Here is a 15,329-nt window from a genome sequence, read left to right as displayed (position 1 = left end):
TCTCACCTCATCTCATCATCTCTAGCCGCTTTATCCTGTTCTACAGGGTCGCAGGCAAGCTGGAGCCTATCCCAGCTGACTACGGGCGAAAGGCGGGGTACACCCTGGACAAGTCGCCAGGTCATTACAGGGCTGACACATAGACACAGACAATCATTCACACTCACATTCACACCTACGGTCAATTTAGAGTCACCAGTTAACCTAACCTGCATGTCTTTGGACTGTGGGGGAAACCGGAGCACCCGGAGGAAACCCACGCGGACACGGGGAGAACATGCAAACTCCGCACAGAAAGGCCCTCGCCGGCCACGGGGCTCGAACCCGGACCTTCTTGCTGTGAGGCGACAGTGCTAACCACAACACCACCGTGCCGCCCGGTTAACATAACTGATAAAGTAAAATGTAAAAACTAAAGAGACTGCATAATAGATTGATTCCTTACTTAATTAATTAATTTGTTAGTGTTAGCATTAATGTTAGCTAGTGTAATACTATAGTACAGTACTACAGTGGATTTGACTGTGTGTGTGTGTGTGTGTGTGTTTTGGGTGGGTTGGGTTGGCTGTTATGCTTTCGATGACTTTGCGGAGTAGTTGACTGAAACAAACTTTAATACTTTTGCTAATTTATTTTGATAAGAAGGATGGAATCCTAGCTAATGAAGCTCGGCTAATTTCTGAACAGAAGGACGGAGCCAGCAGGCTGGATTTCGGTTCTGTGTGCCTGTCAGAGTGTGAGTTTTGTTTCCTGTGAACAGTTCACTCCACACACACACACACACACACACACACACACACACACACACACACAGAGAGCATATTAGTTGTTTTTGTATAGGTGTTACTGGAGAATGTAATTTAGTTACAGCATGTTCTACTGGCTAAGCATGAGGAATTGTGTGTGTTTTCAGCTGTGATTTCCATGATGAATTGAACCCTGGATGCCTATAGAAACGTGGCACACACTCAGTTTATCGTGCGCGCACACACACCCTGTTGTGTTGGAGTTGTCTCTGTGCTATCAAACTATATTGAGTGTTGACACTGGAGCTTGTACATGTTCTGGTGTGTTAATAGTGGCAAAATAGTCAAGAGCCTGAATGAGCTGGCAGCATGATGAACACACACACACACACACACACACATGGGGAATTAAGCCTAATTTCTATTCTCTGCAAATACACTCAGGGTTATAAGTCACATGGCTACATTATACAGTAACAGTAGGTTCAAAACACAAACTCATTACGCTGTAAATACTTTAGACTATAGAGACTTTCAGTGTTTTGAAAAATATAGGGTGACCAGACATCCCGGTTTTACCGGGACAGTCACGATTTGGGGTTGTGTGTCCCGAGTCCCGACAAAAGTCTGTCAGGACACGGATATGTCCCGGTTTTTGCCGCTCGCGACGTTTGCGACTGAGCAGCGTGGGAATCATTAGCGGAGAAATGTCTGCATTTACTATTTTGATGAATTGACAGGAATCGCAAACTTTCCTGGTTACTGCCCCCTGGCCCTGTGGCATGGGTGTTTATTTAGCCACATTATTCCAGACAATAGAACGTGTTGCCATGCAACAATAAAATAAACATTAACTGGCGTGAATGTTCTTTGTCTAGCAGCTAGCAGCAGTAATGCCGCAGCAATTATGCCGGAAAGAAAATGTACCTTTTCCAAAGATTTACAGGGCACCTACCCCTTCCTCCGAGAGGTGCAGAACAATGCGCACGAAGCCTACTGCACACACTGTAAGTGTTCCTTCTCCGTAGCCCACGGTGGTAACGCCGATATACAGGATCACATTAGATTCACTCTTCTTGTAAATATACGTAGACTAATGCATTTTGTTTAGGGTGGGTGGATTGACAGTCACCTTAGCTTTGTTCCTGTGCTTTGTTCTTGTACTGAGTTGGGTAGCCTATGTTGCAAATGCTGTGCGCTCCTGTGGGGGCTTTCCTCGGGCTGTCGCCCCTCTCCTCCTTTATTGCTGTTTTGTTTGAGTGTATATTCTCAAATCACTTGTCTCTTTTTTGTTTCTGTTTAACATACCATTCTGACACTTTGGCCATATTGCTGTGTTGAACAGCTTGTTGCACCTTCCATTAAAGTGTTCACTTTTGTACACATCTTCTTGCTTTATTCATTCAGTTGTGGGGAATGGTTAGTAAGGTTGATTCTGACCTAGGCTATGTTGAGGTCACATATCTACTTTTTAAGTTCATGCTATAGTGCATACAATTTTAGAGATATAGCCTACATGTGCATATGCATTCTTCTTGGTGTTCTCACAAACAGGTGAAATAAATCAGTGTAAATTTGGCCTATGGACATAGCCTGGCCTATTCTCAGCCATTACAAAATCTGTTGTCTGACCATAATTTAACTGATCTGTATACCACTATGCTACTAGATAACAAAATGCCTGTTTGTTTTATTTCATGTGAGATGTTGATAAATGTGAGCTTCAACAAAATGATAAGAGCACCTCTCTGAATGTCACGTTTACGTAAAAAAAAGGTGTGCGAGCACGAGCATGGTCACGTGCAAAAGTGTCCCGGTTTCAGACTAGGGAAATCTGGTCACCCTAGAAAAATACTTGAAGATGTTTCGCCTCTCTTTCGAAAAGCATCCTCAGTTCTGTCTGTCTAATAGGCAGTATCAAGTATTTATCCTCTCATGGATCATCATAGAATCCGAATCAGAATGCTGATGGCTGCACTGTAGGTGGCTGATAGATGTCATAGACACCCACCTCTGTTCAGTGATGGTCGTTCCAGGTTGACAAAAATGAACGATCCTCTCTGGCTAAGATGTCTGCCAGTTTTCTGGAAGTCCTCTCATACTCCCACACCAGTCGAAGGGAACTCATCCCAAAGTGCGTAGAAACATATCTGTGAAGATACTCAGTCATCCAGGTACATAGTAATCTGTGGTTGGTAGAAGAGAGCAACTGGACTTGCTTGAAAAGTCTTGAAGACGTTTCGCCTCTCGTCCGAAAGGCATCCTCAGTTCTGTCTGTCTAATAGACACCCATGGTGTCTATGACATCTATCAGCCACCTACAATGCAGCCATCAGCATTCTGATTCGGATTCTATGATGATCCATGAGAGGATAAATACTTGATACTCCCTATTAGTCAGACAGAACTGAGGATGCCTTTCGGACGAGAGGCGAAACGTCTTCAAGACTTTTCAAGCAAGTTCAGTTGCGCTCTTCTACCAACCACAGATTACTATGTACCTGGATGACTGAGTATCTTCACAGATACCTAGAAAAATACCTACATTACTGAACCATGCTACCATAGACTTGCTTAAAACCAAACAAAACTCCAAAAAAGAAACTCCTTTATACTGACAGATAATATCCATACTAGACATGTTTGATTATTCATTTGTTCATATTTGTACCTGTATAGTGTGTACAGATTGTACTTCTTTTAAAATAAAACGTTCCTGGGCACTGCCTTCTTACTTTCTCCGAGGTTCAAATATTGCGCTCTGAGTACAGAGAAAATCTGAGATTGTGACGCCACTTACACGCTACATGACTTACCGAGGCTGAGATCTAGTGGACATTGCTTCTATACTGTTGTAAACAACCTTGAAGATGCCTCAAGAGTTTGGATATAAAAATATTCACAAAGGGAAATAGATTTTTGCCATCTCTAACTCTATAAAGATTATTACTTTGAAAGAACAAGCAGTGAAATGGCTGCATTTCATCACTTCCTGTATCACTGGAATCACTTTCACTGTTTGTTTCTTTCTCTCTGAGCTCATATTCTGGTACAGACATATATGCAGTTGAATCGCGTTTTGTTCAGGAACATTTTCCATGTTTGCACAGCAAAACTACAAAAAAAATTACAGAAAATTTCTGAGTCGATGACTGTGTTAAAACTGTGTAGTAGAGTGCAAGCAACGTTACAAGCGGATATCCGGTTTCACGGTGGCGAACCGTTACTATTCGAGCTGGGACTTCAGCTCAGCCAAAACTTAGCCAGATACACCAAAAAAGCAACAGGGCAAAGGATTTTGCAAGGGATGAGAAGCGGGCTTCCAGGTCGCTCCATTGTGTGTAGCTCTCGATGTTGATTTTAAAAGTAACTAAGTAAATTACAGAGGGAAATGAATGCTTAAGTCTGAGTGAAAAATACTGTGGCAAGTGTGCAGCGTGGAAGAAGAGTCTGGAGACAGAAGTCTTAGTTTCTCGGTCGTTAGCCTGTGCTACTTGCTTTTGATAGCACTGGCTTGACTAGTTTATTAGCATTCGCTAACACTACTGATGAATGCTACACCGGCTGGAAGGTGACTTCACTGTTGCACTGACGGCGCCGACTCGCGGTTAAGCTCGCATTGGCCTTCGAGGAGGTCTAGGGCGATACATTTTTGGTCCCTCCCACTATAAATCAAAACCTGATTGGTTAATTCATCTGTCACTTCTTACATAAACATACACCGCCATGGCCTTCTGTCCTGGCAATAAAGTCCTAACCAATGAGTGAGCAGCTCTAAACTCTTCTCAGCCTAGAGACAACAAACAAAACATTCTCATTGGATAACTCGATTTTAATGTTTTCAGGACAGTAACCCTTTCATTTCTGAAGCAAATTTGACAGAAAATGAGGCTGAATTAGAATTAGAAGAGAATAATTATAATGAAATTATGAAAGAATGAAAGAAATGAAATATAACATTTGAAATGCTGGGTCTTCTCTGAAGGCCTAGAAGGCCTGCTGGTTCCCCTCTGTGATTTCAGTACAAATGGCCATGTCCAGGTAAGCCTATTTTTAGCAATATCACAACTTTTAAAATGGATAAATTGTTATTATAATGTTTAAATTTGTCATTAAAACATGCAGAGGCACATCAGAGCACTTTCCATAATCGGCAAACGGAGTTTATTTTTTGGGCTTTGTTTGGCCTTAAAAGGTTGCACTTGAATACAAACCCAATGATACCCAAATCCTATCCAGAGTCTCTGTTCACAGTGTGGTTTGTACCACTGAAGTAGTGGCTTCAGGAGCTGTACAGCGTGTATCATATTCTGTCACCGCCACACAAGGGTGTGACAGAGTATGATGCACGCTGATCAAATCTAATAACATTATCAGATTTTCGTTTTGTGTTTTGTTATCATCACTGCAATTACAAGCAAATGAACACTTACATGTCACTTTGTGTCATGCTAGGGTGAATGCTGGGTAACAGCAGGACAATGCTGGGATTTGAACTCACAGCCTTCTGATAAGTAATTCCTTGAAGTGGAATTACGTAATACATTGAACTGAGCAGGTTTTTTTTTCTAGCGTCAATGCCTGACCTCCTCTCTTCTTGCTCTGTCCTGTCTCAGCACCAAGTCCCCCTGCCTCGAGGCCACGTGCCGGCCCATGATGCTCAGCGGTTCAGTGGACATGCCCAGCCCCGGGGGGATGAGTGTGGCTTCGGGCCGCAATGTGATACGCAGCTCAAGTATCAGTGGCACCATGTACAGCCTGGAGAAGAGCCCGAGTAGCACCGGACCCGACACTGGCGGGAATAAAAAACGCCGCTCCAGCCTTGGGGCCAAGATGGTGGCCATCGTGGGCCTTTCACAGTGGAGCAAGAGTACACAGCAACTCAACCAACAAGGTAGGATTGGACACTCCAACTCATCCGGCCTTTTCACTTCTTGAGGAAAATCTCACATTGTGTTGATCAGTCATTACAACAGTTCAGATTTGGCCATGATGTAGTCTGTTTGCTAACTAGCCAAGTTTCTTTCTCTCTGAAGTTTAGCTAGCATAACTAGCAATTGCAAGTAGCTGTGTTTACTAATAAACTTAATCTGGGTCCTTTTTGGTTAAATTCTTCCTTTATTTATGTTTCTTTTATGCAATTGGATGATATCGTAAATTATTCTATCCACATTCACTGGATATGAGCAATAGCGTGCTCTGATTGGCTACTCTACTACTAGGCTATCAGTTCGTATACCGTGAGTAGAGAAAAACAATGGCGGCGCGTGTTGCTGAACCAACCGAGGACAAAATAAAAAATCTACTTGAAAACAAAACCCCCACTATTGTTATCAAGTATTTAAAAGAAACAGAAATAGCTAAAAAGAATATAGTTTTTTCCCCCTAATATCTCTTGTTCTGCACTCCAGCCCAGTCGGTAGCGGTAATGCACATTTAAGTTGGTTTGCCAACTGCCAAAAAAAAAAACCTGAAGAAGAAGAAGGATCCAAAAAATACAAAAAAAAAGGCAACAAAATTTGATGGTAAGAACATCTCATCTCATCTCATTATCTGTAGCCGCTTTATCCTGTTCTACAGGGTCGCAGGCAAGCTGGAGCCTATCCCAGCTGACTACGGGCGAAAGGCAGGGTACACCCTGGACAAGTCGCCAGGTCATCACAGGGCTGACACATAGACACAGACAACCATTCACACCTACGGTCAATTTAGAGTCACCAGTTAACCTAACCTGCATGTCTTTGGACTGTGGGGGAAACCGGAGCACCCGGAGGAAACCCACGCGGACACAGGGAGAACATGCAAACTCCACACAGAAAGGCCCTCGCCGGCCACGGGGCTCAAACCCAGGACCTTCTTGCTGTGAGGCGACAGCACTAACCACTCCACCACCGTGCCAATTTTTCACAAATTGCTCCTGTCATTTCACTGGTTTGTCTACATTCTAAGCGGAAATGATTTTGTTGGACGTTTTGCATGAAGTTATTATTGATCTAATTTACAAAAAATAAAAATGCTCTGTTTGTCAAAATCCAGTGATTGTAGATAGAATAAAACAGTTATTCCACTCAATCTCGTCATACATGGCTTATAGGCAACTCGGTGCTACGCGCCTCGTCAGCTGTCAGCTCATGTACGACTCGATTTTGTGGAATAACTGTTAATTATATGAATGTGATTAGGCAATTACTGTGACTTATTAGCATGTCTAATGGTGACTAGAAATGATTATAGCTCCCATCTGCATTTGTGTGTCGATTTCTTCCCCACTTTGTCACCCATCATCATTTTCATCTTTCTTTTCCTCCTGAACTCCACTCTTTTTTTTTTTTTGTCATGTCCTTGCTTTGTTAGCACCCATCTGCACCTGTCCTCTCATAGATTTACAGGTCAGTGTGACAACACACTCTTCATCTTCCTCTGTCTCATTATCTTCTCCTTTCACCCTCATCGTCTCCTCGTCACAGCCTCTTCTACCTCTTATAAAACACTTTCCATTTCTTCTCCTTCTGTCCTTGGCCCTCTTCAATAGTTGCTCTCAGATGAGCTTATTTCCAGAGATGGTTTTCAGAGGATTCAATCAGTGCTTATTTTGGGATATGATAGAAGAGTGTCACTTCATTGTAATTCATGAAATGTTGGCATATATATATATATATAGTATGGCATCCGGAGATTCACATTTTGACCATATCCAATTTTAGGATCACACTTTATTTATTTATTTTTAATCTTTTGTATATTTCGAAAACTGTGACCTAGTACATGAAAAATACATGAATATGAAAACACATGCCATAAAAAGTGCATGTTTTCTGCTTTCCAGTACGAAATATTATTAACATTTGATTACTGTTTGAAGACTGGAATTGGTTCTGTTGTATCGAGTGTGTATAACGCATACAGCTCATGAGTCAGGTTCTGGGACAGGCCAACCTTCTGCCTAGTCCAAGTAAGTCATGCTGAGAGTGTGTGTTGTCCAGCTTGGCAATGAATCAGTGCTAACCTTGGCTTCTCCTTGGCTTAATCTTACATGGAGGAACTTGTACAGTGAACATCGTGTCTGGAGGAAGGTGTTGTTCTGAACTTTGCTCTTTCTAGTTTTTTTTTTTTAATGCTCCATGATGGCAATTTCAGTGCTCTGCTATATGTTTATTATGTGTGGGCTAATTACACAGAGCGAGTAAACCACACATGGTATAACTGTCACAGGGCCAACAGTGACATGCTCCGAGCCAACAGTGTCAACAGTGACCCAGTGGGAATGAGAGAGCGAGAGAGAGAGAGAGAGAGGTGATAACCAGTGTGATTTCCAAGACAGTGAGAGCTTCATTTCCTAAAATATAATGCAATAAAACATACAGATTTTGAAAAATTACCCCATGTCTAAGTGCTCAATTCTGGCTTTCATAATATGAAAAGCAAAGTATTTCCCCACCTATTAAATTATTTCATTATCATTATGCATATACACTTACTAGCCACTTTAATAGGAACTTGTTCTTGATTCTAAGATTCCTGTTCTTGGCTGCAGGACTGGAACCCAATGTGGTCTTCTGCTGTTGCATGCTGAGATGCTTTTCTGTTCACCGTGGTTGTAAAGAGTTGCTAGGAGTTGCTATGTCCTTCCTGGCAGCTCGAACCAATCTGTCCATTTTCCTCTGACCTCTCTTATCAGCAAGACGTTTGTTTCCACCCACAGAACTGTCACTCACTCAATGTTTTTTGTTTCTAGCACCATTCTGTATAAACTTGAGAGACTGTTGTGTGTGAAAACCCCAGGAGATCAGCAGTTTCTGAAATGCTCAAACCAATCCATCTGGCTCGAACCAACACCCATGCCACAGTGAAAGAAATGCACACTTTGAGATCACAATTTTTCCCCAATTCATGCTAAAATTGTACTTTACAGAGACAAAAATACAGTAGTTTGTTGTGTGAGAAGAAATCTGCACTCTTGAAGGAACTTTTAATGTAGTGGTCGAAATGATGCTATCATTTGCCTCTCAAGGGATCCCTTAAAGGTTAGACGTGGAACTCTACAACCTTTCAGGAAAGGTTCCTTTAGAAAGCTAGCATCGTTAGCCATCTAAAGGATCGGTGTTTTCACTGGAGCAGTGATCTTCCATTTGCATTATTTGACTTACACTCACCGGCCACTTTAATAGGAACTCGTTCTCGATTCTAAGATCCCTGTTCTTGGCTGCAGGAGTGGAACCCAGTGTGGTCTTCTGCTGTTGCATGCTGAGGTGCTTTTCTGCTTACCATGGCTGTAAAGAGTTGCTATAAGTTGATGGCATAAAGGACCTTGTTTTGACGCTGAGCCCATGTGCAAAGCTCTTAACCCTCTGTGCTTGGGTTAGATTCTCACATTCCCTAAACGAACGACTATAAGACAGTAAATATGTGGTTCTGCGGCACACAGCAGGGCATGGCCTCATGGGAGGGGTTGAAATGAGCACGGAGATGTTTTTGTATCATAACACCCATGCCACAGTGAAAGAAATGCACACTTTGAGATCACAATTTTCCCCAATTCATGCTAAAATTGTACTTTACAGAGACAAAAATACGGTAGTTTGTTGTGTGAGAAGAAATCTGCACTCTTGAGGGAACTTTTAATCTAGTGGTCGAAATGATGCTATCATTTGCCTCTCAAGGGATCCCTTAAAGGTTAGACGTGGAACTCTACAACCTTTCAGGAAAGGTTCCTTTAGAAAGCTAGCATCATTAGCCATCTAAAGGATCGGTGTTTTCACTGGAGCAGTGATCTGCCATTTGCATTATTTGACTTACACTCACTGGCCACTTTAATAGGAACTCGTTCTTGATTCTAAGATCCCTGTTCTTGGCTGCAGGAGTGGAACCCGGTGTGGTTTTCTGCTGTTGCATGCTGAGGTGCTTTTCTGCTTACCATGGTTGTAAAGAGTTGCTATAAGTCGTCTGAGGGAGTTTTTCCTTGCCATCGTCGCCACAGGCTTGATCACTGGGGATAGATTAGGGATAAAATTAGCTCATGTTTTAAGTCGTTCAAATTCTGTAAAGCTGCTTTGCGACAATGTTTATTGTTAAAAGTGCTATAGAAATAAACTTGACTTGACTTGATAAGTTGATGGCATAAAGGACCTTGTTTTGACACTGAGCCCATGTGCAAAGTTCTTAACCCTCTGTGCTTGGGTTAGATTCTCACATTCCCTAAACGAACGACTGTAAAACAGTAAATATGTGTCTCTGCGGCACACAGCAGGGCATGGCCTCATGGGAGAGGGTGAAATGAGCACGGAGATGTTTTTGTATCATAAATTTTAAGCAGTTGTTCTCTATAAGAAAGTGTAGCGTGAATCTGCGCCTGGAGAATCATAATTTAAAACAAATGATTAATGACTCGGGTACTATTCCTTTGTGAGCTGCATAACAATGAGTTACAGATATGTTTTATTAAGATTGTATTATTATTTCTTAATTTAATGGATGAATCAAAGGGACCATGGGGAACATTGTATTAACACATGGGGTGGTGTTAGGTTTTGCACTCCCGCATCCTTTTAATACTGAAGAAACCATTATTAAAGATATGAAATATTTCTTCATTAAGTGGATGAAGAAAAGGGACCACGAGGAACATTAAATTGAGTATGGAGTAACCTTTTAGAGCTGTGCCTTGATATCTCTGTATCCATCCATCCATTCATTCATTTATTGTTTAAGTATGGAGTAATATTTTTCAAACTTTGCCTTGACATCTGTTAAATAAGCCATTAATTAGTTAGTTTTTTGTGTGTTTGTCTGTTTATTCATTCACATTTATAAGTAAGGCACAATCCTGCTCAACAGTCCAACAATGACTTTCTAGCAATCCTGGGCTTTGAATTCGTAAAGTTACGACTGCATAAACATGTATCCGAGACATTCTGCATTTTATTAGTGAGAATGTGGAATACCGTAACTTCACTTTCTGATATTTCTTTATCTTCACATTGATATTTTGGCATGTTAGTAGAAAAAATGCAGCTCTCTTATTTGTCTAGACTCTTTCTGTAATTCTCTCAGTATCGCTCTTTCTGGGGTCTAAATTGGTTTGTCTCAGTGACCCTTGTTTTCGTCTGTGTCTGCTCGAGACTGGTTGACCTTTTCAGAGTCTCCCAGGCACTGCCCGAAGGTTACAGGAGCCCGAGGGATATCTGGCCTATGTGTGATTAACCTGTCTGGGGCATCAGAGCCTTGGCCTGGTTTGTGTTTGCCCTTACACTGCTCCATATTTCACTTTGTCATGTATCCATTTGGGGTTTGTATAAAACAGGAATTTACGAAACTTCACCCTTTTTCATACGAGACTGCTGATTTAAAAAAACAAAAAAGTATTACTTTTCAGAAAAGTGCAGAGTGACATCAAGTAATTTTTGTCTCCTGAACAATCAGGTTGCATCTTAGAGGAGGACAGGACTGTGTCAGTGGGGGGGACACCTTATAAGTGAGCAAATATGAGGAACTTAACAATATGTCCAGTCGGGATATTTAAATGTTAATATTTCAACATTGAAATAACAAGTTTGTTCATTCTGGGACATAATTTAGCATGTGATGTCATAGACTGGTCCGACTTCCTCGTACAGCATTCCGTGGTCCAGCTACAGCTGTCTAATTAAGATATCTACTGCTGCAGAAAAAAAGTCCAGGGGTTGGGACTGGACCTGATCCAACTCCTCCTGTAAGCCTAACCCACACCATGCTGTACAACACGCAACTACACAAAACTCAGCCTGAAACATGAAGTTGTCTCCAGTCCCTGGACTTTTGGTTAGACTCCGCCTAGGTAAGAGGAGCTGGATCAGGTCTGACTGCACCGCATGGTCCTTTTGTTCTGCAGTGAAGGTTACTTAATCTAATCACAAACCTGAGAGAAAGTCTTAGCGTAAAAGCTGTTCTGAAAACACTTACTTTTTACATTTATCCTGGAGCAATACAGTAGAATGAAGTAAATAAATAAATCTGTTTACATATTCCTTAGGGTTTTATGGTATCTCTTCTTTTCTCAGTACAGACAGATGCAGTGGAGAGAGAAGATCAGGTTTGAAGTATTCCTTTAAGATGTGCATTATATCAGGAATGAATGAGCTGGATTGAGTATACACAAACTAAAACACTGTAGTACATGTTTGTTAAGGCAGTCATCTATAATGAGTGCCTTAAGTGACGAGCAGACATTAATGCTTAGTGGTATATAAGGATGCAACCTATATCTGCATGCCACCCGCCTCTGTTCCCATGGCAACGGCAAGATCGGTTCCCAACGAACACGCCTGTCAAAAAGATCTGTCAATATTCTCATCCCGCTAACGAAGGGTGCCTGCTAAATTTAGAAAGAGGCGACAAAGATGAGGCCAGGCTGCTCCAAAATGTAACACACACATTCTGCAGGCTCAGCTCATGCAGTTATGTCCATCCAGCCATCATCTGTAGCCACTTATCCTGTTCTACAGGGTCGCGGGCAAACTGGAGCCTATCCCAACTGACTATGAGCAAGAGGCGCGGTACACCCTGGACAAGTCACCAGGTTATCGCAGGGCTGACTTAAGCCTAGGTACATACAATTTTTTGGCCGTGCGATTTTTGGCGTTTCTCTTGTTCGTGGAGAAAGACACACGTTGGCCATAAGTTTGTCTTGCAACCTGAAAAAAACATAAGCGCCTGTAGAGTTTGTTTGACATGACAAAGAACCTCTGCGGCCAGTCTGTGGCTCGAAAATCAGCACGTCACACGCACGCCCTCCGTGCGTTTCTTGCATGTAGACCGGCCATAGGAGCACGTACAGCCAGTTGTGACCTAGGCTACAGAGACAAACAACCATTCATGGTCAATTTAGAGCCACCAATTAGCCTAACCTGGATTGTGGGGGAAACCGGAGCACCTGGAGGAAACCCACGCAGACATGGGGAGAGCATGCAAACTCCACACAGAAAGGCCCTCACCAGCTGCTGGGCTCGAACCCAGGACCTTCTTGCTGTGAGGCGACAGCGCTAACCACTACACCACCGTACCACCCATGCAGTTATGCGCTGATAAATTTATTTTATCACAGTAAAAAGCAATGCCTAACCTTCTATCACAGTTCCTGATGTTATCATGATAATCTCAGGTGTTATGTTCCTTTCAGATTTATAAAATGTCATGATCACCTGTTAGATTAAACCATGAGAAAGCATTTAAAAAAAGTACTATAGAGCTAGTTGTCTAACATTCGCTAGCTAATTTATCACTAGCAAGCAAGTTGAAGTAATCTGAAATACCTGAATTGGACCAAGTGAACAAATATTAAACAAAAACAATAATGAAAATGTGAATAATTTCTGCTGTGCTGCTTTATGTCACATTTTAAGCAGGATTGTTTCATGTTCCTGAAAATAATTCTGAACAGAAATAAAACTATAGCTATTAAATCATAGCTCAAAATAGTTTTCTCAGCATATGTGTCAAGTTAACTTATGTTAGACAGGTTGCAGTTAACATTAAGAATACTTTAAAAGCTGCCCAGGACTCCTGTCAGGTTAGCATGTTAGGTGGATGGCTAGTGTTAGCATTGAGATTGTTAGCAGTTTTAAATCTAATTTAAAATCCTCTCAGAACTCCTGTCAGGTTAGCACATTAGTGTTAGAATTCAGATTTTTAACTTTTGTGCATATGCCTTCAAAATCACCACAGAAATCCTGTCACATTAGCACATATTAGCATTGAGATTGTTAGCAGTTATGAACATAACATAAACGCCTCTCAGAAATCCTGTCAGGTTAGCGCATGTTAGTATTAGCGTTTACGTTTATGAATATAGATTAAAAATCCTTTCAAAAATCCTGTCAGGTTAGCAGGTATTAGCCTTGAGATTGTTAATTGTATGAACAGAACCAAAAAAGATTCTCAGATCCTCTCAGAAATCTTGTCAGATTAGCGCATGTTAGTGTTAGCATTTACTTTTATGAATATGAGTTAAAAATCTTTTCAGAAATCCTGTCAGGTTAGCAGATATTAGCTAGCTGACTGGCATTAGCCTTGAGATTGTTAACTGTATGATTGTGATCTAAAAATCCTCTCAGAAAACTTGTCAGATTAGCATGTTAGTGTTAGCATTTACTTTTATGAATATGAGTTAAAAATCCTTTGGGAAATCCTGTCAGATTAGCAGATATTAGCTAGCTGACTAGCATTAGCCTTGAGATTGTTAACTGTATGATTATGATCTAAAAATCCTTTCAGAAACTTGTCAGGCTAGTCGTGTTAGTGTTAGCATTTACTTTTATGAATATGAGTTAAAAATCTTTTCAGAAATCCTGTCAGGTTAGCAGATATTAGCTAGCTGACTAGCATTAGCCTTGAGATTGTTAACTGTTGTGAATACGGCCTTAAAATCCTCTCTGAAATCTGTCAGATTAGCGCATGTTAGTGTTAGCATTTACTTTTATGAATATGAGTTAAAAATCCTTTCAGAAATCCTGTCAGGTTAGCAGATATTAGTTAGCTGACTAGCATTAGCCTTGAGATTGTTAACTGTATGATTATGATCTAAAAATCCTTTCAGAAAACTTGTCAGGCTAGTCATGTTAGTGTTAGCATTTACTTTTATGAATATGAGTTAAAAATCTTTTCAGAAATCCTGTCAGGTTAGCAGATATTAGCTAGCTGACTAGCATTAGCCTTGAGATTGTTAACTATATGATTATGATCTAAAAATCCTTTCAGAAAACTTGTCAGGCTAGTCATATTAGTGTTAGCATTTACTTTTATGAATACGAGTTAAATATCCTTTCAGAAATCTTGTCAGGTTAGCACATTAGCTAGCCCACTAGTATTAGCCTTGAGATTGTTAACTGTTATGAACATGACCTTAAAATCCTCTCCGAAATCTGTCAGATTAGCGCATGTTAGTGTTAGCATTTTTATGAATATGAGTTAAAAATCCTTTGGGAAATCCTGTCAGATTAGCAGATATTAGCTAGCTGACTAGCATTAGCCTTGAGATTGTTAACTATATGATTATGATCTAAAAATCCTTTCAGAAAACTTGTCAGGCTAGTCATGTTAGTGTTAGCATTTACTTTTAGGAATATGAGTTAAAAATCTTTTCAGAAATCCTGTCAGGTTAGCAGATATTAGCTAGCTGACTAGCATTAGCCTTGAGATTGTTAACTGTTGTGAATACGGCCTTAAAATCCTCTCTGAAATCTGTCAGATTAGCGCATGTTAGTGTTAGCATTTACTTTTATGAATATGAGTTAAAAATCCTCTCAGAAATCCTGTCAGGTTAGCAGATATTAGTTAGCTGACTAGCATTAGCCTTGAGATTGTTAACTATATGATTATGATCTAAAAATCCTTTCAGAAAACTTGTCAGGCTAGTCATGTTAGTGTTAGCATTTACTTTTATGAATATGAGTTAAAAATCTTTTCAGAAATCCTGTCAGGTTAGCAGATATTAGCTAGCTGACTAGCATTAGCCTTGAGATTGTTAACTATATGATTATGATCTAAAAATCCTTTCAGAAAACTTGTCAGGCTAGTCATGTTAGTGTTAGTATTTACTTTTATGAATAC

At 40.8% G+C, this 15,329-nt stretch overlaps 1 protein-coding gene across 1 annotated transcript in view; it reads left to right on the top strand.

The window, feature by feature from the left end:
* The first annotated feature begins 5,399 nt into the window (after positions 1 to 5,399).
* Positions 5,400 to 15,329, top strand: part of rims3 (regulating synaptic membrane exocytosis 3) — a 98,405-nt gene continuing 88,475 nt past the window's right edge. Inside the window, exon 1 of the mRNA XM_060903932.1 lies at positions 5,400 to 5,640. Within this exon, the coding sequence (XP_060759915.1) occupies positions 5,400 to 5,640 (241 nt within the window). The remainder of the gene's footprint in view (positions 5,641 to 15,329) is intronic.

The sequence above is a fragment of the Neoarius graeffei genome, chromosome 22, assembly GCF_027579695.1.
Source record: "Neoarius graeffei isolate fNeoGra1 chromosome 22, fNeoGra1.pri, whole genome shotgun sequence".
Taxonomy (NCBI): Eukaryota; Metazoa; Chordata; class Actinopteri; order Siluriformes; family Ariidae; genus Neoarius; species Neoarius graeffei.
The sequence above is the reverse complement of the archived record's forward strand: the minus strand, read 5'-3'. Positions and strand labels throughout refer to the sequence as shown.